The 19,615-nt window shown below is 36.7% G+C and overlaps 3 protein-coding genes across 3 annotated transcripts in view; 1 reads left to right on the top strand and 2 right to left on the bottom strand.

Moving 5' to 3' along the window:
* LOC103513646 overlaps nucleotides 1-10,669 on the top strand; it is a 66,299-nt gene extending 55,630 nt beyond the window's left edge. Inside the window, exons 13-14 of the mRNA XM_026826791.1 lie at nucleotides 10,193-10,408; nucleotides 10,658-10,669. Of these exons, the coding sequence (XP_026682592.1) occupies nucleotides 10,193-10,408; nucleotides 10,658-10,669 (228 nt within the window). The remainder of the gene's footprint in view (nucleotides 1-10,192; nucleotides 10,409-10,657) is intronic.
* A 549-nt stretch (nucleotides 10,670-11,218) lies between these two features.
* Nucleotides 11,219-14,675, bottom strand: LOC103513644 (endothelial differentiation-related factor 1 homolog). The gene is made up of 4 exons (XM_017445902.2): nucleotides 14,563-14,675; nucleotides 13,612-13,772; nucleotides 13,051-13,144; nucleotides 11,219-11,526 (listed from the first exon to the last, which is right to left on the bottom strand). Exons 1-4 carry the CDS (start codon nucleotides 14,636-14,638, stop codon nucleotides 11,468-11,470), a joined length of 390 nt encoding a protein of 129 aa, XP_017301391.1. The 5' UTR covers nucleotides 14,639-14,675; the 3' UTR covers nucleotides 11,219-11,467.
* Nucleotides 14,676-15,308: 633 nt separating this feature from the next.
* On the bottom strand, nucleotides 15,309-18,613 carry LOC103513642 (endothelial differentiation-related factor 1 homolog). Its single transcript, XM_008478488.3, has 5 exons — nucleotides 18,407-18,613; nucleotides 17,531-17,582; nucleotides 16,977-17,137; nucleotides 16,296-16,389; nucleotides 15,309-15,570 (listed from the first exon to the last, which is right to left on the bottom strand). The coding sequence occupies exons 1-5, from the start codon at nucleotides 18,476-18,478 to the stop codon at nucleotides 15,512-15,514; spliced, it is 438 nt and encodes a 145-aa protein (XP_008476710.1). The 5' UTR covers nucleotides 18,479-18,613; the 3' UTR covers nucleotides 15,309-15,511.
* Nucleotides 18,614-19,615: the final 1,002 nt, after the last annotated feature.

Here is a 19,615-nt window from a genome sequence, read left to right as displayed (position 1 = left end):
TTTGCATGCTATATAGAATACTATATTTTAGTTTAGTATTTACCTACTTACTTCAAATATTTTAATAAAGCTATTCGTATGGTAAGTGCCTCTATTTTTATAAGAGACAGTTTAGATGGCATCAAGGTGTTTTCAGTATCATTTGGCTGGGATTTTATTCAAATACGGTATCTATTTCACAAGTAAGTGTACTTTTCTGTGCTCTTCTAAAGGGACAATGTTACATATTATGTTACATTTAGATACTTATCTTATTGGTAAGAATCAACCCTTTCCAACAGAATGCTATCCCGTGCCTTCACAGAGTATTTTTTGCCCATCTTCTTTAAAAATTCAATCAAGGAAAAGGAAGGAAACTGTCCGAAGGCGATACGCAAGTCGGTTCAAATCCCACATTATTTACCGCTCCAACTTTGTAACCTTTTAGTAAAAACAAAGAAAGAAAAAAGTTCACAAAAAAGCACACAAAGTAGGAAAAAAAAGGTTACCTTTCAGACTGTATTAAAGTTAGCAAACAAAACGTTAAGACGCCCCGGGAGAGGTTGAATTTACCTCGTGCTATCTCTATCTCATTAGAAGTTCAAGAGATACGACACCAACCTTGGAGAAGAGGAAACAGTCAAAAGAGATGGATGGGAGGCCGGATTTTCTGATTGTCTCTACAATGTCTACAAATATTGCAACCAGTGGCGTAGCGTGGTCTAACTCTAAGTGTAGGGCGGACACTAATTTCTATCATAATATCTATCGAACAAGAATACAATAGACAATTACTTAAAGTCAATATTTAAGGGTATTTGAGTGGAATTTTTGAGTGTATGGCCGCCATACACGCCGTACATGGACGCTACGCCACTGATTGCAACTTTGGTGGCTTTTGTATCCTAACTGGTGCATTTATTGAAGAAACTTCATGATTCAAAGATTCTATGGGAGTATTATAAGAGGCATTCAATTATATACTGCAAATGGTCATGACCACAATCAGGTGTCTCCTGGAGAGTTTATGAACAACGTAATGAAGTACCTAGATTAACAGCTCAAAGAGTTTCCAAGCCCAAGACCAGAGATATATTGGAAATACTTGTAGTTCTCCGTGCACTAAAGTTACCTTGACGTCTTTTGCCACTGCAAAGTTCCTAAATATTTACTCAACTCCCTATGGTTCTTCTGTTTAGTTTTCTTTTCGCCTTTTCATTTTGACTCTTGAAGATCTGTTGCCTTCTATTTCCACCTCTACACAATATAACTTGGAAAGTTTATGTACATGGAAATCTTTTCTGCTACCGGGTACAAAACAATATTTTCTCTTCTTATTTACCTTGACGTCTTTTGCCACTGCAAAGTTCCTAAATATTTACTCAACTCCCTATGGTTCTTCTGTTTAGTTTTCTTTTCGCCTTTTGATTTTGACTCTTGAAGATCTGTTGCTTTCTATTTCCACCTCTACACAATATAACTTGGAAAGTTTATGTACATGGAAATCTTTTCTACTACCGCGGGTACAAAACAATATTTTCTCTTCTTAATTTATTAAAAGTTGTAATTTTATGTGGAAAAAAAATTACAAGTTTTTCAGGTAGTTGTTTCTTTTAAGAAACTGGAGGACTTCTTTTATGGTTCCTTCGTCGTCTTTCAGAAATTTTCTCTTCTTAATTTATTAAAAGTTGTAATTTTATCAGCAAACTTCTTTGTGAAAGTAAACAAGTAAATAATTCTTCATTAAGTAAGTGTAATATGTTGATACTTCGAAGTTTTTTTTTTTTTTTAGGGAAATCTTTTCATACCTACCTGTTGATAAATTGTACAAAAATATTACAGGAACCTGAAAGGCTAGAATCCTTTCTGAAGCAGTCTAAAATATCCATGTACATAAAAATTCCTACACACATACATACACACTTGTAAATATAAACATGGTTCCCACCCCCTTATTCTTAAGTGTATTGGAAAATTCTTTCATCTTTTTTTTTTATTTCGCTGGTGTAACCAGAAACCAGATGTAAACATAGAAAGACAACCCCCTCTTTTATTCTCAACCTAAAAAGTGCTATGATTGCTATGAAGCTTCTAAAAGGGAAAACATTTTTGGTTATATTGATTTACTGTTTACCTACATTGTTTGAAAAAGTTGCCTTTGGCAATAGCACTTTTCATAATAAGAGAAGTTAGCAAATACAATGTGTTTACGTCTGGTTTTTCCACTGATTCCCAACTTCTTCTAAACTGCTGCATAATTTCATTTGGTGTACAAAGATGTGTTACACATCTTTTATTCAAAACTATATTCTGGTTTTTCCACTGATTCCCAACTTCTTCTAAACTGCTGCATAATTTCATTTGGTGTACAAAGATGTGTTACACATCTTTCTTTTGATCTGGTTTTTCCACTGATTCCCAACTTCTTCTAAACTGCTGCATAATTTCATTTGGTGTACAAAGATGTGTTACACATCTTTCTTTTGTTCAAAACTATATGAGTTTACTTTGTACATATTACACACTATTGTTGTTTCATCATGTAAATACCATCACTTCATTCCTAGGTTCAACAATTCCATCTTCTCATAAAATAAGCACAACTTCCAATTTTAAATTTATAAATACTAACCTATAAAACAGTTGCATTTTCATTATGATGGACAAAACCTAAATATTCTAAATGATAAAACTATATGAGTTTACTTTGTACATATTACACTATTGTTGTTTCATCATGTAAATACCATCACTTCATTCCTAGGTTCAACAATTCTATCTTCTCATAAAATAAACACAACTTCCAATTTTAAATTTATAAATAGGTACTAACCTATAAAATAGTTGCATTTTCATTATGATGGACAAAACCTAAATATTCTAAATAATCCAATTTTTAATTGCCGTTCTAATGAAAAAGTTCAAAGAGTTGTGACGTCAGATATCACGTCAAAATGCGCAGAAACGCTTGCGCACAACAAACGAAGGGAGAGTCATGAATTATGACGTCATCGCCTACGGGAGCGTATGCCGTGACGTCAAAATTCACGATTTACCGGCATTTTTCAAATCGATTTATCTCGGTATCTAGAAGTCGTAGAAGAAAAAGAAAAAATCCGTTGGCCCTCATTTTTCCTGCTCTACGACTTTGAAACATCACCCAAGTAAGCGCAACTGATCTATTTCTGCAGAATTAAATAGGTTTTTATTGTAGGTACTTCCAAATTTAGTTTTGATAAAACTTTAATTAATAATTATAAAAACGATATTCAAGCATGCTCACACTAAGTAGTACCAAGCTGTATATTCACTAGCCTAGAAAATTTTCTTTGACAGAACTACCGAATTGAGGTGGAATACAAACAAAATTCGGTAGGTAATAACTAATAATAAAATACCTGAGAGATGTCAACAATCATAAGTTTACCAACATTCACGGATATTGAAAATGTTCTAATATTCACAAATCTAATATCGAAAAAGTAATGAAGCATTCTAAATTTGTAAAAACCTTATTTCCTCCAACACCTGAATGAATTTGTTTGAATGTCGAATGTATATTTTATAACGGTTTCATTTCATGCGTGTTTTGCTTCTAAAATGGGTCAAAACTCCGAAAAAGTAACTTTCAAAGGTCGAAAATTCAATTTTTAATTGCCGTTCTAATGAAAAAGTTCAAAGAGTTGTGACGTTAGATTTCACGTCTAAATGCGCAGAAACGCTTGCGCACAAACAAACGTAGCGGGAGTCATGAATTATGACGTCATCGCCTACGGGAGTGTATGCCGTGACGTCAAACTTCACGATTTACCGGTATTTTTTAAATCGATTTATCTCGGTAGGTATTTAGAAGTCGTATAAGAAAAAGAAAAATTCCGTTGGTCCTCATTTTTCCTGCTCTATGATGACTTTGAAACATCACCCAAGTAAGCGCAACTGATCTATTCTCAGAAGAAAACTATCAATAAAGTAATTAGTTACCATCTAGATTTAAAAGCTATATAGTACATTAGTACTTGAAAACTTGATATATTAATAAAGTTTTCTTGAGAACTTTGTAAAAGTTCTTTTTTCCCGATGATTTTGCGGAGAAAACCACTCTGATATCATAATTGTGCTACCTCTGTGAAATAGGAGATTTCAAAAGGATCTTCTTGTACTGACACATGGATTATAGTTTCGTATATACTTAACCCAACCTTTAGGGTTGTTTGTCCCTACAATAACTAAGCCTCAGAGTTTGCTTTTTTTGTGTACTGACGAGTTTTGTCTCAAGTTGGGCGGAAGAGCTTCTTCAAGAGAACCCTTCAATTTAGAAAAAAAAAAGAGTCGATTCAAACTAATAACTAATTATTAAAGCTAGGATGATGCTTTTTAGCATCAGTTGCTACAAAAGAGTTCTATCCAATGGTAAATGAATCACAGCTGTCCAATTGTTTTATACTGGCAGGGGCTAATCGGGGCTGTAACTATGAGAGCTTGCTTTGCCTCATGGAGAAGTGAAACTCAATGGCCACCTGAGTTCAATTCAAAACCAAATAATCCCCAAATTAGCCAGCTCACGTGACCAGACGGTCACCTGTCCACCTGTACGCCATGCTTGATGTTGCTTTGCTTCAGTGTTCTTTCGTGGTCTGCTGAATCCAAGAAAGACCTCGCCTGCACCCGTATTAATGAACAACAATCCTTGCTCTCAGACTGTTGTCTATTTTGACCCATCAGATGTTTGGAATTGATGCTTCAATGCTACTTGAGAGACAGTATATTGTTCATAAATACGGGTGTTGTTTGCTCTTGGATGGCCTCTGTTTACACTCGAAATCGCTAGAGCCGCTTCAAATTTTCTGAATGAACTAACAAACACTAATCAATGGAACAGTTGCAAATGGGTAAAAATTATAAATAAAAGGTCGATTAAAATCTAGTCGGAAAGATCCTGATTACGGTCAGAAGTCAGAATGCTGTTCGTATCCTTAGAAATGAAATTTGTCAACCACTTGAAACGATTCGACCGTTGCGTTGTTGGTGGTGGGAGTAAAGAAACTCGTCCCTTAAATAGAAGTTTTTTCGATATTAAGATTGTTGTATGTTCATTGATTTCTGGTAAATATCTAATGTAAGAGTTTCAATATCTCTCTAAAACCCCTTTTAAAATCTCGTTTCGAAGCGATAGTCTTATGTTGTTTTTCTAAACTCAATTGTTTTTAATTTCTCATTGATTCTTTCAATTTCTTGATTATAAAATAAGATTATACTGCATGTTAAAGAGGTGGAATGAGTTACCACTATTTTATAACCACATCATGGAATGTCATGTAATAGAGACATGCCAATACGGTCACCCAGGACACGCTCGGCGTTGCTCAACTTGGGTGTTCTTTTGAAAAGAAGCGTTTAGTTTTCAACTAGAACACCTGTTTTTTTTTCAATAAGATATCTGCTAAGCTACATTGGGCTACAAGTCTGTAGCATGCAAATCCCGTAGTATGTCTGACATTGGGTGGGAAATAAGAGGTAGGTAAGAATTATTAGAAGCACAGTACTACCCAATGAACTGCTGGGTCAACACAAGAACACCAGAAAGTAACCCTTTGAAATATTCGCAAAGGAAATTCCAATGTTTTATTTCTCTCTTTTTTTTCCTTCTTTTTTTTACCGAAATTGGGAATCGAAACCCGATACCTTCTACATGGACAACAAACGGGTTACCACTGACCCGTCTACGCTTTCTCTCTCTCTTTTTTTTCCTTCTTTTTTTTTACCGAAATTGGGAATCGAAACCCGATACCTTCTACATGGACAACAAACGGGTTATCACAGACCCGTCTACGCATTCTCAACCCATGACACCATGATGTTCAAATTAACCCCTCTTTGCTCTAAAAAAACTCAATTCTTTTTCTTTCTTTCTATACTTCGGTATGTTTGTTATTTGACAGTTTGTGTTTTTAATGTGTTTCACGGTTGGGAGTCTTTCAAATTTTATTTCCTTGTTAAATGTTTTGAACCTTTGTGTTGGGTGTAGTTTGGATTTACCGTCTACGCATTCTCAACCCATGACACCATGATGTTCAAATTAACCCCTCTTTGCTCTAAAAAACTCAATTTTTTTTCTTTCTTTCTTTCTATACTTCGGTATGTTTGTTATTTGACAGTTTGTGTTTTTAATGTGTTTTACGGTTGGGAGTCTTTCAAATTTTATTTCCTTGTTAAATGTTTTGAACCTTTGTGTTGGGTGTAGTTTGGATTTTTGATCGAAGTTGACAATTTTTTTAAAAGGTATTATTACTGCTCTAATGGCCGGAGCCACAATCAAGGGTTAATTTAAACCAAGTTTTGTTTAAACCCAGAGTGTGGTCCCGACCAATAACTGTTGATAGAAAAAGATTCCAACATAGGTAATTAAGTGTCCAATTCTATCGGTATCTTTTTTGTTAAAGCTTAGGCTTAGGGATTACCAAGTCGAATTATTTTCTGAGCTGAGCTCGGTGTTAAGCCAGCCACTTACGCCCAGACTGTCTGACAGATCCAGACAATTGGAACGTGTGTGGCGGGAAAATCTTGCGACTCAAGTCTATCAGACCGTCTGACAGATCTAGGTCTGAAGCTTTTTCCGCCACATACGTTCTGCCTGTCTTTCAAACCTAAATCTGAGATCAGTCAGACTGGCTGAGCGCGAGTGGCTCTCTTAGGTATGGCGACACCGAGGCGAATACAATAGTCCGTCCCTTATACCTTTTTATTACTATTGTAATAATAAAGGAAGGACGGACTAAAAAGAAGAAAGGTCGAGGAAAGAGGAGATACGAGAACATGATATAGAGAAAGGTACAGGAGCAGGAAAGGGGAGGAAGAAGCCTTGGAGAACGCGGTGGATGGAAAATAGAGAAGGAAAGGTGAAGGAATAGAGAGGAAAAGAAAAAGAAGAAGGAGGAGAAGAAGGAGGAGAAGAAGGAGGAGGAGGAGGAGAAGAAGAAGGAGGAGCAGGAGGAGAAGAAGGAGGAGGAGGAGAAGAAGAAGGAGGAGAAGAAGGAGGAGGAGAAGAAGAAGAAGGAGGAGAAGAAGAAGGAGGAGGAGGAGAAGAAGATGAATGAGGAGAAGAAGAAGAAGAAGAAGGAGAAGGAGGAGAAGAAGAAAAAGAAGAAGAAGAAAAAAGAAAAAGAAGAAGAAGGAAGAATAAAAACAGGAAGAGGAGAAGGAGAAGTAAAGGTAAAATTCTGACGAGCTGAGTTTAATATTGTAAGCACGTGGAATCACATCTGCCAAATATTTCAATCTAAATTCTCAATTTGATAACTTTATTCTACAGGGTGGTTGCTGTTTAATAAATTGTCTCACAAAACTCGAATCACAACTGACAACGAAAAAGTGAGTAAGAAATTTAGCTTTGTATGAAGATGTGAAGCGAGAGGTTCAAGTTTTGCAGACCTAAACCTAAATCAAGTTGGGTTAGCTGACAATGTAGGTACATATTTATAGGAATGATTACAATTGGTTATTATTTCTTTGCGGAAAATAAAGAATGATGTGTTTTTACTTGAAAAGGAGAACCAAAGGGTATCTATATTTTACAGAACTTCTAGAAGAATTATTATAGTATAGTAATGGCCTAGCGCAGGGGTTCTCAACCTTTTAGTAAACACGTACCACTTGAAATTTTCAGAGATTTTGACGTACCACCTTATATTTATATAGGGCTAGCAAGGTGGAGGTTGCAAGATCGAGACCCACTTATAAATACATTTCATGTTAGCTATTCCCTTTTCAGAGTTGATTTTGTCTTTACGTATTCTGTACAATTCTTTTTATTCTGTTTTTAGTTTTTAAGTATGAGCAATAAACAATCTCATTTTTATGAAAGTTACGAGGGAGGATCTTCACTTTTTTCCCCTTTGTCTTACATTTTTACTTTCCTTATCCTGTAGGCAGGAAAGTAATGTTTTACTAGGTACTTCCTTGTTTTTACTTTTTCTCGATAATTTTTTTCGGGTTTATTTGAGTATTTGTTTTTTAACTTTCACCTCCTTCCCAATGGCCTAGAATGTAGATACATTTTCGAGGCGTCAATTGATAAAGGTTTTATGGTGTTCAATTCCGGTTGGAACTTTTCGACATAAAATGAGTTACGGGATAACGGGACCCGCTCAGCCTTGAGAGAAAAATAGGTGGAAAAAGCAAACAATCAAAGTTTAGGTGGCCTTCCCAATGGCCTAGAATGTAGATACATTTTCAGGGCGTCAATTGATAAAGGTTTTATGGTGTTCAATTCCGGTTGGAAATTTTCGTGATGGAATGAGGTACGGGATAACGGGACCCGCTCAGCCTTGAGAAAAAAAAAGGTGGAAAAAGCAAACAATCAAAGTTTAGGTAAAAAAAGGAGAACAAAGAAAGGTGAACTGAATTCGTTATGATGAAAAGCTCGAGATACTCGTAATATGAGAGCAAAGAAGAAATAAAGAACACTATTGCAACTTTCAGTCCCACCTTTATCGATTGAGTCCTATTTTTTGGGAGGAGACAAATTGACAAATTTAATAGTGAGATTTTGCAATTCCTTATAACCATCTATAATGATAACGAAAACGATTTTTGGTTTCTGCTCATGCGCAGAAAGTTGTCAGGTTATCACCTAACGTTTGGTATTGTCACTTTTGGACACCTGTATAACAGTTATGGGGGACTGTAACATCTCACGTCAGAACGAAATTTATCCATTGGTATCTCTTTATTAAATAAAGTTTATTTCTTTGAGTTATAATTATTACAAATATGTAAATATTACGATCGAATAGCCGTGTGTTCTTCTTGGAATTTTCATGGTGGTAGGAAATGAGGAAATAGAACGTTGCCTACCATTGTTTCATTTCATCATTCCCCACCATTACACCATGAAAATGTCAGAATGAAAATACGGTCAAATATTCGATCGAAGAGTCTCTTTAGTTTTAAAAGCGTCTTTGAGTTATAATTATTACAAATATGTAAATATTACGATCGAATAGCCGTGTGTTCTTCTTGGAATTTTCATGGTGGTAGGAAATGGAACGTTGCCTATCATTGTTTTCATACGAGAAATATGTTACCTTGACTCTTCCTATCACGCTATTTACATTCCTAACTTCCGAACTCTTTCTGACTTTGTTCATTCTTCTACATAGTTATCTCTTAAATGCCTCTTATTCCTTCTACTGCTTAGTTTTTTTCTCTTAAATGCTTCTTCTCGTGGGTAAGTATAGACATTTCATCTGTTTATAGACCTAATCCGCTTCGGTTTTTCATCAAAGGTGAGTTTTGAGTTTTGGCTGTTTGAAAGTGGTTGATAGAATTCTGCCTACAAAATTTTGTCAGATTGAAGTAGGTATATCACCAAAAAGCCAACCTGGGATTTCATCAAAGTATCTACAGGGAAGTCAGGTAGGTTTTCAGTAGTAGTAGATATTAGAGGTTTGGTGTGACATAGTTGTAAAAAAACGAAAAAGTAGTAAGAATTGGAAGACTTTGGACTCTCAACTGAATCACAAATGTAATTCCCACCTTGATTTGGAGTTATGGTTATGGAGAGTATGGAGCATTTGTAAAAAGTCTTCTCCACAGCTGACAATATTTCTTCGGAAATTTCAGGCAGCTTGACAATGATTTAGAAAATGGACGGAGTCCAAACTGTACTGATTCTTACTACAGGTGTTGTGTTCACCGTAACATATTTACCTAACCAGTAAAGAAAAGGTACCTGTATTAACCGCATGCTGTTTAATTTTTTGCAAGTTGGTATACTACAACAGGTACAACCCCTTTTTTCAGTGTGTCCGTCAAATTTAGGAAAGAACCGATAAAGATTTGGTTTGTTCCTGAAACCTTGCATGATATTTTGTTGTCAAAATGGCGTCACCGCCACTATTGATAGCGAACCAGTTCATGTTTCCTCTGTGATATCACGTGACAACTTTTGCAAAGTCCAACAATTAGCCGTAGGGGTGACGCCCACAGAACTATGCATTTCACAGTTATCTAAGAGTACAGAACATACGGAGGGCGTCAAGCGTCAGAGCGTGTGATATGGGCAGCGCCATGAGAAATAACGCTATGGAAGAAAGCTCTGAAGCTCACACCTCAACGAAAGTTACGATATTGAAGGGGCACTAATACCACTCAAAGCTCTGACGCTTGCTGCTCTCTGTACATCCGTCCCCTGACCCTCTCCTTTCCCCCACAGGGTGGCAGCATGCCCAACACGAGCAGCAGCGTACCCTTCCTCTCATTCGGCGGAGGCAGCATGCAAAGCATCCGCTCCCGGCGTCCGTCACAATGTTCCAACTCGAGCCTTCTCCAGCAGCTCGGCTCCGGCATGGTAAGGCAGCTTTCATCGTCTGGATCCCCCCAGCACCCTACTCATGCCAATGGAAGGACATTTGCTGGTATCCCCGCCAATGTAAGGCAATGTCCTTCCCGTTCAACCTCCTCTCTGGAGTCCCCGGGCTCTGCCGTTATTTTGCCTGTTGTCTTTTGATAGATCTTGCACAGGCCGGGCCCCCGCGCGCGGGTGAATAGTCCGTGGGGAAACTTCAGATACCAATGCTTTGCGATTTTTCTCATTTGAGAATATTTTTTCAAGGGGTTTCAATTTTTCTCTTAAATAATTGGGCTCTCATGCTTTTCCCGTATACTATTCAACTGTCAGGTGTCTGACTAAAGAAGATAGATACTGTAGAGCTTAGGGCAATCATATAGGCTACAGGCACAAACACTTGTGCCAGCTAGAAGGCTAATGCTGGGTTCTACACACAAATCCGGGATTCGCGAATCCCGGGTTCACTCGGCAACTCGGGATTCGCTTCGTGAGTGTTCTACACAATGTTCTGAAAGTTTTTCGAACGTTCCTTTGTTTTTAACTTGGCAACAAAGGAAATTTCATTTGGCAACATTGAATTTTTGTTTTGATGACATTTTTTCCGTGATTTTTTCCCTCCAATCGTGATTTTTACTGGGATTTTTTTTTTCGCGGAAGGGAGAGATTTTTAATATACCAAATGTACGAATAACCTATTACTAATTATTCACATTTCAAATGTCTGTGTGACCACTGACTCCTTTTTTTTCCACTTTCATAAGTTATACCTTATTATTATTGCTATTACTTATTACATGTGGAGCATTTCTCTACACTCAGCCTCGTGAAAACAAGTGGCTAGCTTCTTTAAACGAGTAGCGATCAGGTTTTTATTTGAAAAAGAACACAAACTTTTAGTGTAAATTTTTTTAAAAAATCAAAACAAATAATTTTTTTATTGTTAAATTAGAAACTTACAGTAACTCAAGGTTCAATATTAGAAGAATTCAGTAAGATTTGACTATAGTGTTCATTAACACAGGAGAAGTACCTTCTCACCAATAGTACATCTTAAGTAGCTTCTCGCCAAGAGAATGCAGTGGGGGGGTGAAGTGGGGTAAATGTTCCGATCCCGGGTAATATGGCACCGCGGGTTTAGAACTACTTTGCCCCAGGGGCCGGGAGTGGTTTTCCCCTGTCCTTACCTCGCAGACGAATTCCTGGGGAAGAAGGGAAAGGATTGGGAGAAATTTAGAATTAGTAAATTAGATGGGTGGCAGACAATATTATCAGGGTCCTATTCCATGAATAGCATTAAGCTGTGTCCACACATAGTTGATGGCCGTCGATTGTCGAGTCACCTCTTTAAAAGCGATGTATGATAAACCGTTTGATTTCCCCTCGCTGGCGAGATTATCACAGCGGTTCGTTATTTGTCATAAATTTTGCGTTCAACGGGCAACCGGGGCAACGTTTTGAATGAGTTTCTCTACCCGACCACCGGTTGAAGCGGTAGATGACGTCACTCGAACGAAATCTAGTCTTGTCGAGACAGACATCGATCTATGTTGTCGAGACAGACATCGATCTATGTTGTCGAGACGGACATTGATCTATGTTGTCGAGACAGAAATTGATCTATGTTGTCGAGACGGACATCGATCTATGTTGTTGAGACAGACATCGATCTATGTTGTTGAGACAGACATCGATCTATGTTGTCGAGACAGACATCGATCTATGTTGTCGAGACGGACATTGATCTATGTTGTCGAGACAGACATCGAACTATGTTGTCGAGACAGACATCGAACTATGTTGTCGAGACAGACATCGAACTATGTTGTCGAGACAGACATAGAACTATGTTGTCGAGACAGACATCGAACTATGTTGTCGAGACAGACATCGATCTATGTTGTCGAGACAGACATCGATCTATGTTGTCGAGACGGACATTGATCTATGTTGACGAGACAGACATCGAACTATGTTGTCGAGACAGACATCGATCTATGTTGTCGAGACGGACATTGATCTATGTTGTCGAGACAGACATCGAACTATGTTGTCGAGACAGACATCGATCTATGTTGTCGAGACGGACATTGATCTATGTTGTCGAGACAGACATCGATCTATGTTGTCGAGACGGACATTGATCTATGTTGTCGAGACAGACATTGATCTATGTTGTCGAGACGGACATTGATCTATGTTGTCGAGACAGACATCGATCGGGTCGATCGACGGCCGTTGACTATGTGTGGACATGGACATAGATTTAGAATAAATCAAAACCTCAAATACCAGCCTAGTTAGTTTGGTTGGTAGCCCGTCTGCCTTGTAAGCGCTAGGCCACGGGTTCGATTCCCGCCCGGAGCGGATTTTATCCTGAAGGGATATTTGTTCTCGGAACGACTGGCTTTCTCCTATCCTGTTTTTGTTCTCTCTTCACTTTCGGGAGTATAACACCTCGGTAGTTACTTAAAGCTCACTCTATTCTTATACAAAGTCACGCACTTCACTTAATCAAGGAATTGGGAGTTCCAAGTTTGGTCTGTTTATTATTTTTGTACCTGTTATGAATTAACTTACTAATGGTTAGTTTCATTTTAATGGAATTTGGTACACATATTCAGCACATAAGGCAAATTCTCCGATTCATTTTTGGGTGTTATTGGGTCATCTGGAGCCCAATACTGGTTTGTAAAATGTTATCCAAATTAATGAAAATAGCTTACCAAGTGCTCTCTCCATTTTGCCGATAATTGCTTGATTAGGAATACCTCTGCCTCCTTCATAATCATTCACTATCTGAGGTTTCTCATTGATTTTCTGTAAACAATTAAAATCACAACACAAGATTAAAATTCTATAATGAGTAAAGACCCATTATATTTTGATTATAAGAGTCTAAGAATAGAATACAAGAATACTAAATCATAATATAGCTACCTATTATTTTTCAACTCTAAACAGACTAAAAGAAATATTGACGAGTTTACCTCTATAAGTAGATAGAAGTGTTATTTCTTTTGTTTTTATTAAATGTTCCTTTGTTGTGTATTCTATGTATATCCTTTGAAAAAATAATACGTCCATACAATAAATAAAATATTTCTCAACATCTTTCACTTGAAGAAAGGTCAATTTTTTACAGGCTTTGGTTGCCCAGCAAAAGAAAAATGAGAATTTAGATATATCCTATTTTGCTAGAAAAGAAATATTTTGTAATAACTCTTTATTTTAATAAATGTAAATATAAAAAATAGTTTTTTAGAAAACTCTTGACAAGAACTTACAGTGGCTAAATCTTTCTGACTCCAGCCTTTGGCTTGACGTCCTTGCATGAGAAGCTTGGCAAGATCCAGAGGAACTTTTTCATGTTTCAATTCTTCAGTCTCCCGGTCAAGTTTAGCTGTGTTCTTAGTGGTTCCTGGCTGCTTATTGGTTCCTGCGTTGACTGGAAGTGAAAAACATTCAAAAAACATCAATTTATATGCTTAAGTTGTATAGTGGTCAAGGCACATGCCTGGTAAACAGGAGGACATGGGTTTAATTCCAGCTGAAGCAAGGAATTTAGTAATTTATTAGAGAAAGTGGTCACATGATAATAGGGCTTCAAGGGTTAGGTAGTAAAGAACATCTTCAATATTCATAGGGCATACAGGTTACCTTGCACTGAAGAATTATTTATCTCACCTAAAAACCTCAGTAGCTTATAATTAAGGTAGTATCATGGATATAATGTTGAGAAGTTCTTTCTATCTATTACAAAAGCTCTGACTAATTTCCCCATCTCCCGGTCAAGTTTAGCTGTGTTCTTAGTGGTTCCTGGCTGCTTATTGGTTCCTGCGTTGACTGGAAGTGAAAAACATTCAAAAAACATCAATTTATATGCTTAAGTTGTATAGTGGTCAAGGCACATGCCTGGTAAACAGGAGGACATGGGTTTAATTCCAGCTGAAGCAAGGAATTCAGTCATTTATTAGAGAAAGTGGTCACATAATAATAGGGCTTCAAGGGTTAGGTAGTAAAGAACATCTTCAATATTCATAGGGCATAGAGGTTACCTTGCACTGAAGAATTATTTATCTCACCTAAAAACCTCAGTAGCTTATAATTATGGTAGTATTATGGATATAATGTTGAGAAGTTCCTTCTATCTATGACAAAAGCTCTGACTAATTTCCCTAAATACATAGTTTTCTTTGGAAAATATGGAATATCTAATGTCTCAAGCTTGAACTTACATTTTTGTTGAGTTTCAACAGGAATGCCTTGCCTTCTGGCCTGATTAACAGCCTGCAAACACAAGAACACAATCATGGAGTATATTATGAGTAAATTGGGTCTGTGGGGGGCCTTAAGGGATCAACCGAGAACTTTATGTAAGAAAGTGTGACCCTCAAGTTTACATTGAGTTAACTTTATGCTGGTCCATTTTTTGCCCATTCTCACTTGCACTGGTATCTCAAAGACTCAGGTAGCCTTTAAACCCAGTGTCCACATAGTGTGCAAGCAGAGATGATGATTTCCTAACTTCATTTGGTAATTATGCAGAAGACATGTCCGTGGAAAAGAAAAGCTCCTTTTTGTATTTAACCTAACCCTACAATAACACTAATCACTGCTCTAATTGTGAAAACTCCTTTTTGCGTTTAACCTAACCCTGTAATAACACTGGTCACTGCTTGTTTATGCCAGTTCCTTTGGTAGCAATATTCCACAATTTCCGTCTTGGAATAGGTACGAGGTGTCTACACTCAGCCTCGTGAAAACAAGTGGCTAGCTTCTTTAAACGAGTAGCGATCAGGTTTTTATTTGAAAAAGAACACAAACTTTTAGTGTAAATTTTTTTAAAAAATCAAAACAAATAATTTTTTTATTGTTAAATTAGAAACTTACAGTAACTCAAGGTTCAATATTAGAAGAATTCAGTAAGATTTGACTATAGTGTTCATTAACACAGGAGAAGTCAAAACAAATAATTTTTTTATTGTTAAATTAGAAACTTACAGTAACTCAAGGTTCAATATTAGAAGAATTCAGTAAGATTTGACTATAATGTTCATTAACACAGGAGAAGAACCTTCTCACCAATAGTACATCTTAAGTAGCTTCTCGCCAAGAGAATGCAGTGGGGGGGTGAAGTGGGGTAAATGTTCCGATCCCGGGTAATATGGCACCGCGGGTTTAGAACTACTTTGCCCCAGGGGCCGGGAGTGGTTTTCCCCTGTCCTTACCTCGCAGACGAATTCCTGGGGAAGAAGGGAAAGGATTGGGAGAAATTTTAAATTAGTAAACTAGATGAGTGGCAGACAATATTATCAGGGTCCTATGCCATGAATAGCATTAAGCTGCGTCCACACATAGTTGATGGCCGTCGATCGTCGAGGTGAATCTATGTTGTCGAGACAGACATTGATCGGGTCGATCGAGGCCGTTGACTATGTGTGGACATGGACATAGATTTAGAATAAATCAAAACCTCAAATACCAGCCTAGTTAGTTTGGTTGGTAGCCCGTCTGCCTTGTAAGCGCTAGGCCACGGGTTCGATTCCCGCCCGGAGCGGATTTTATCCTGAAGGGATATTTGTTCTCGGAACGACTGGCTTTCTCCTATCCTGTTTTTGTTCTCTCTTCACTTTCGGGAGTATAAAACCTCAGTAGTTATTTAAAGCTCACTCTATTCTTATACAAAGTCACACACTGCACTTAATCAAGGAATTGGGACTTCCAAGTTTGGTCTGTTTATTATTTTTGTACCTGTTATGAATTAACATAGGTACTAATGGTTAGTTTGATTTGTTTAGTAAGCCTTTTATTACTTGTATATGCAATGTGCTTTGCTTTGAATTTGGTACACATATTCAGCACATAAGGCAAATTCTCCGATTCATTTTTGGGTTTTGGGTGTTATTGGGTCATCTGGAGCCCAATACTGGTTTGTAAAATGTTATCAAAATTAATGAAAATAGCTTACCAAGTGCTCTCTCCATTTTGCCGATAATTGCTTGATTAGGAATACCTCTGCCTCCTTCATAATCATTCACTATCTGAGGTTTCTCATTGATTTTCTTTAAACAATTAAAATCACAACACAAGATTTCCGCGCTAGTTTGGCAGCGTAGAATTCATTGTAATGAGATTTACGTTTCTTATCAAACTCCATTCTAGCAGCTGAAAAACAAGGAACAAATAACAAAATTATTTGTTAATCACAAGATTTAAATTCTATAATGAGTAAAGACCCATTATATTTTGATTATAAGAGTCTAAGAATAGAATACAAGAATACTAAATCATAATATAGCTACCTATTATTTTTCAACTCTAAACAGACTAAAAGAAATATTGACGAGTTTACCTCTATAAGTAGATAGAAGTGTTATTTCTTTTGTTTTTATTAAATGTTCCTTTGTTGTGTATTCTATGTATATCCTTTGAAAAAATAATACGTCCATACAATAAATAAAATATTTCTCAACATCTTTCACTTGAAGAAAGGTCAATTTTTTACAGGCTTTGGTTGCCCAGCAAAAGAAAAATGAGAATTTAGATATATCCTATTTTGCTAGAAAAGAAATATTTTGTAATAACTCTTTATTTTAATAAATGTAAATATAAAAAATAGTTTTTTAGAAAACTCTTGACAAGAACTTACAGTGGCTAAATCTTTCTGACTCCAGCCTTTGGCTTGACGTCCTTGCATGAGAAGCTTGGCAAGATCCAGAGGAACTTTTTCATGTTTCAATTCTTCAGTCTCCCGGTCAAGTTTAGCTGTGTTCTTAGTGGTTCCTGGCTGCTTATTGGTTCCTGCGTTGACTGGAAGTGAAAAACATTCAAAAAACATCAATTTATATGCTTAAGTTGTATAGTGGTCAAGGCACATGCCTGGTAAACAGGAGGACATGGGTTTAATTCCAGCTGAAGCAAGGAATTTAGTAATTTATTAGAGAAAGTGGTCACATGATAATAGGGCTTCAAGGGTTAGGTAGTAAAGAACATCTTCAATATTCATAGGGCATACAGGTTACCTTGCACTGAAGAATTATTTATCTCACCTAAAAACCTCAGTAGCTTATAATTAAGGTAGTATCATGGATATAATGTTGAGAAGTTCTTTCTATCTATTACAAAAGCTCTGACTAATTTCCCCAAAATACATAGTTTTCTTTGGAAAATATGGAATATCTAATGTCTCAAGCTTGAACTTACATTTTTGTTGAGTTTCAACAGGAATGCCTTGCCTTCTGGCCTGATTAACAGCCTGCAAACACAAGAACACAATCATGGGGTATATTATGAGTAAATTGGGTCTGCGGGGGCCTTAAGGGGTCCACTCAGAACTTTATGTAGGTAAGAAAGGGTGACCCTCAGGTTTACATTGAATTGACTTTATGTTGGTCCATTTTTTGCCCATCCTCAACACCCAGTGTCCACATAGTGTGCAAGCAGAGATGATGATTTCCTAACTTCATTTGGTAATTATGCAGAAGTCACTTCCGTGTTCCGTGGAAAAGAAAAGCTCTTTTTTGTATTTAACCTAACCCTACAATAACACTAATCACTGCTCTAATTGTGAAAACTCCTTCTTGCGTTTAACCTAACCCTGTAATAACACTGGTCACTGCTTGTTTATGCCAGTCCCTTTGGTAGCAATATTCCACGGACAGTGATGGACATGACTTCTGCACAAGCACCCTTCATTTCCTACTCAAATATGAATATACCATGCCAGCACCTTAAGGCTAAGTATATCTAGCTGATGAGCTAAAATAAATAAAGAAAAAAAGTATCCTAGGCTGCTCACAGGTGTCTGACTAAAGAAGATAGATACTGTAGAGCTTAGGGCAATCATATAGGCTACAGGCACAAACACTTGTGCCAGCTAGAAGGCATGTTACACACAATATGATAGCATTTGTGTGGTTACTCGTTACAATGAGTTCAAGAATGTTATGTTTAAGCATGAAAACAGTTACAAAGCTGCCTGCTAGCAAATTCTGGCGTGAGTGTTCATAACTGCTGCCTTTGTACTGAGAATTTTCTTCCTCTATTATGGTAGGTAGGTATTAAAGGACTTAGGATTACCTGTTCGGTTTTATAAGCCGATGCTTTCTGAGGCTTCTTCCTCAGGATTGTAACAGTTTCCCAGTCTGCCATTGTTGATGAGATCTATGAATCAAACTTTGCAGTTTTCTTCACGGCCTACAGTAGTAGGTAGTTTAAATTATTTTTATTTTCTATTTTATACCTGTGATTTTGATTTTAGATTTTTTTTTTTTTTTTTTTTACTTTTCATTCAACTTTTTACGTGCAATTTAAATCGCGATTTCTACATTTTTCGTTGTGATAAAAATTGGGCTCACGATTTCTACCACTTTTGTTACTTCCGCAAGTCGAGTTTTTCCCAACGTAACGAATTTTTCCCTCGGGTGGGAAATTTTCCTAGAGGGATTTCTGGAGAATTTTTCATTTTTTTGAAAGCCTTTTATTAACTTGTATATGCAATGTGCTTTGCTTTAAAGGAGTTTGTTTTGTGGTCCTTCGGGCCGGATGAAGATGTGGTCCTTCGGGCCGGATGAAGATAATATACTGACGGAGTCCCATAGGTAATAGCGAGTTTTTTGCAACCAAATGGAGGAGTTGCAATTGGGAAAATATTATTAATAAAAGGTCGATTCCTACGTAAAAAGTTGTGAAAAATCCGAATGTGAGGTCAAAACTTCGAAAAAGTAACTTTAAAAGGTCGAAAATTCAAAAAAAAAAAAAAAAAAAAAAAAAAAAAAAAAAAAAAAAAAAAAAAAAACAACAAAGAAAAACCCAGTTACATACGAATATAAAATGAAGCATTCTATCCTACAAAGGGTTTCCTTTAAAAAAGATCTGGGTGTTATCTTTCAAAAAACCTGGATCTGGATATTTTGGAAAGCAGGCGGGAATACAACTATCTCATGTTATTATATAGCATCATGAATAACAAGATAGATATTCCATCTGTAATGGACTATATTTCAATCAGGGTACCTATTATGGGACTACACCAGAGGGAGGACTCTCTGTTCTTCTCCTCAGGAGAAGCTCATCAAGAAGAAAAAGAAAAAATCCGTTGGTCCTCATTTTTCCTGCTCTATGACTTTGCAATATCACCCAAGTAAGCGCAACTGATCTATTGACTCTTTATTATATTTTTATATGTGAAACGCTTAAATTCACAAAAAGTATCTATACATACTATGTAAAAATACATACATCTACAAACACACAAAAATTATAAAAAAAAGTAAAACCAGCGTAATT

The sequence above is a fragment of the Diaphorina citri genome, unplaced genomic scaffold, assembly GCF_000475195.1.
Source record: "Diaphorina citri unplaced genomic scaffold, Diaci psyllid genome assembly version 1.1 scaffold1002, whole genome shotgun sequence".
Lineage (NCBI taxonomy): Eukaryota > Metazoa > Arthropoda > Insecta > Hemiptera > Psyllidae > Diaphorina > Diaphorina citri.
Note: the sequence above shows the minus strand (reverse complement) of the source record. Positions and strands in the feature narration are given on the sequence as shown.

Bases quoted from the DNA above. Each gene is read 5' to 3' on its own strand.
- LOC103513644 (XM_017445902.2), bottom strand. From the start codon at position 14,638: ATGATTGTGTTCTTGTGTTTGCAGGCTGTTAATCAGGCCAGAAGGCAA. The intron at 13,773-14,562 runs GTAAGTTCAAGC...TTTCACTTCCAG, and splicing joins TGTTGAAACTCAACAAAAAT to TCAACGCAGGAACCAATAAG. The intron at 11,527-13,050 runs GTAAGCTATTTT...CTTCTTCCCCAG, and splicing joins CAAAATGGAGAGAGCACTTG to GAATTCGTCTGCGAGGTAAG.
- LOC103513642 (XM_008478488.3), bottom strand. From the start codon at position 18,478: ATGGCAGACTGGGAAACTGTTACAATCCTGAGGAAGAAGCCTCAGAAA. The intron at 17,138-17,530 runs GTAAGTTCAAGC...TTTCACTTCCAG, and splicing joins TGTTGAAACTCAACAAAAAT to TCAACGCAGGAACCAATAAG. The intron at 15,571-16,295 runs GTAAGCTATTTT...CTTCTTCCCCAG, and splicing joins CAAAATGGAGAGAGCACTTG to GAATTCGTCTGCGAGGTAAG.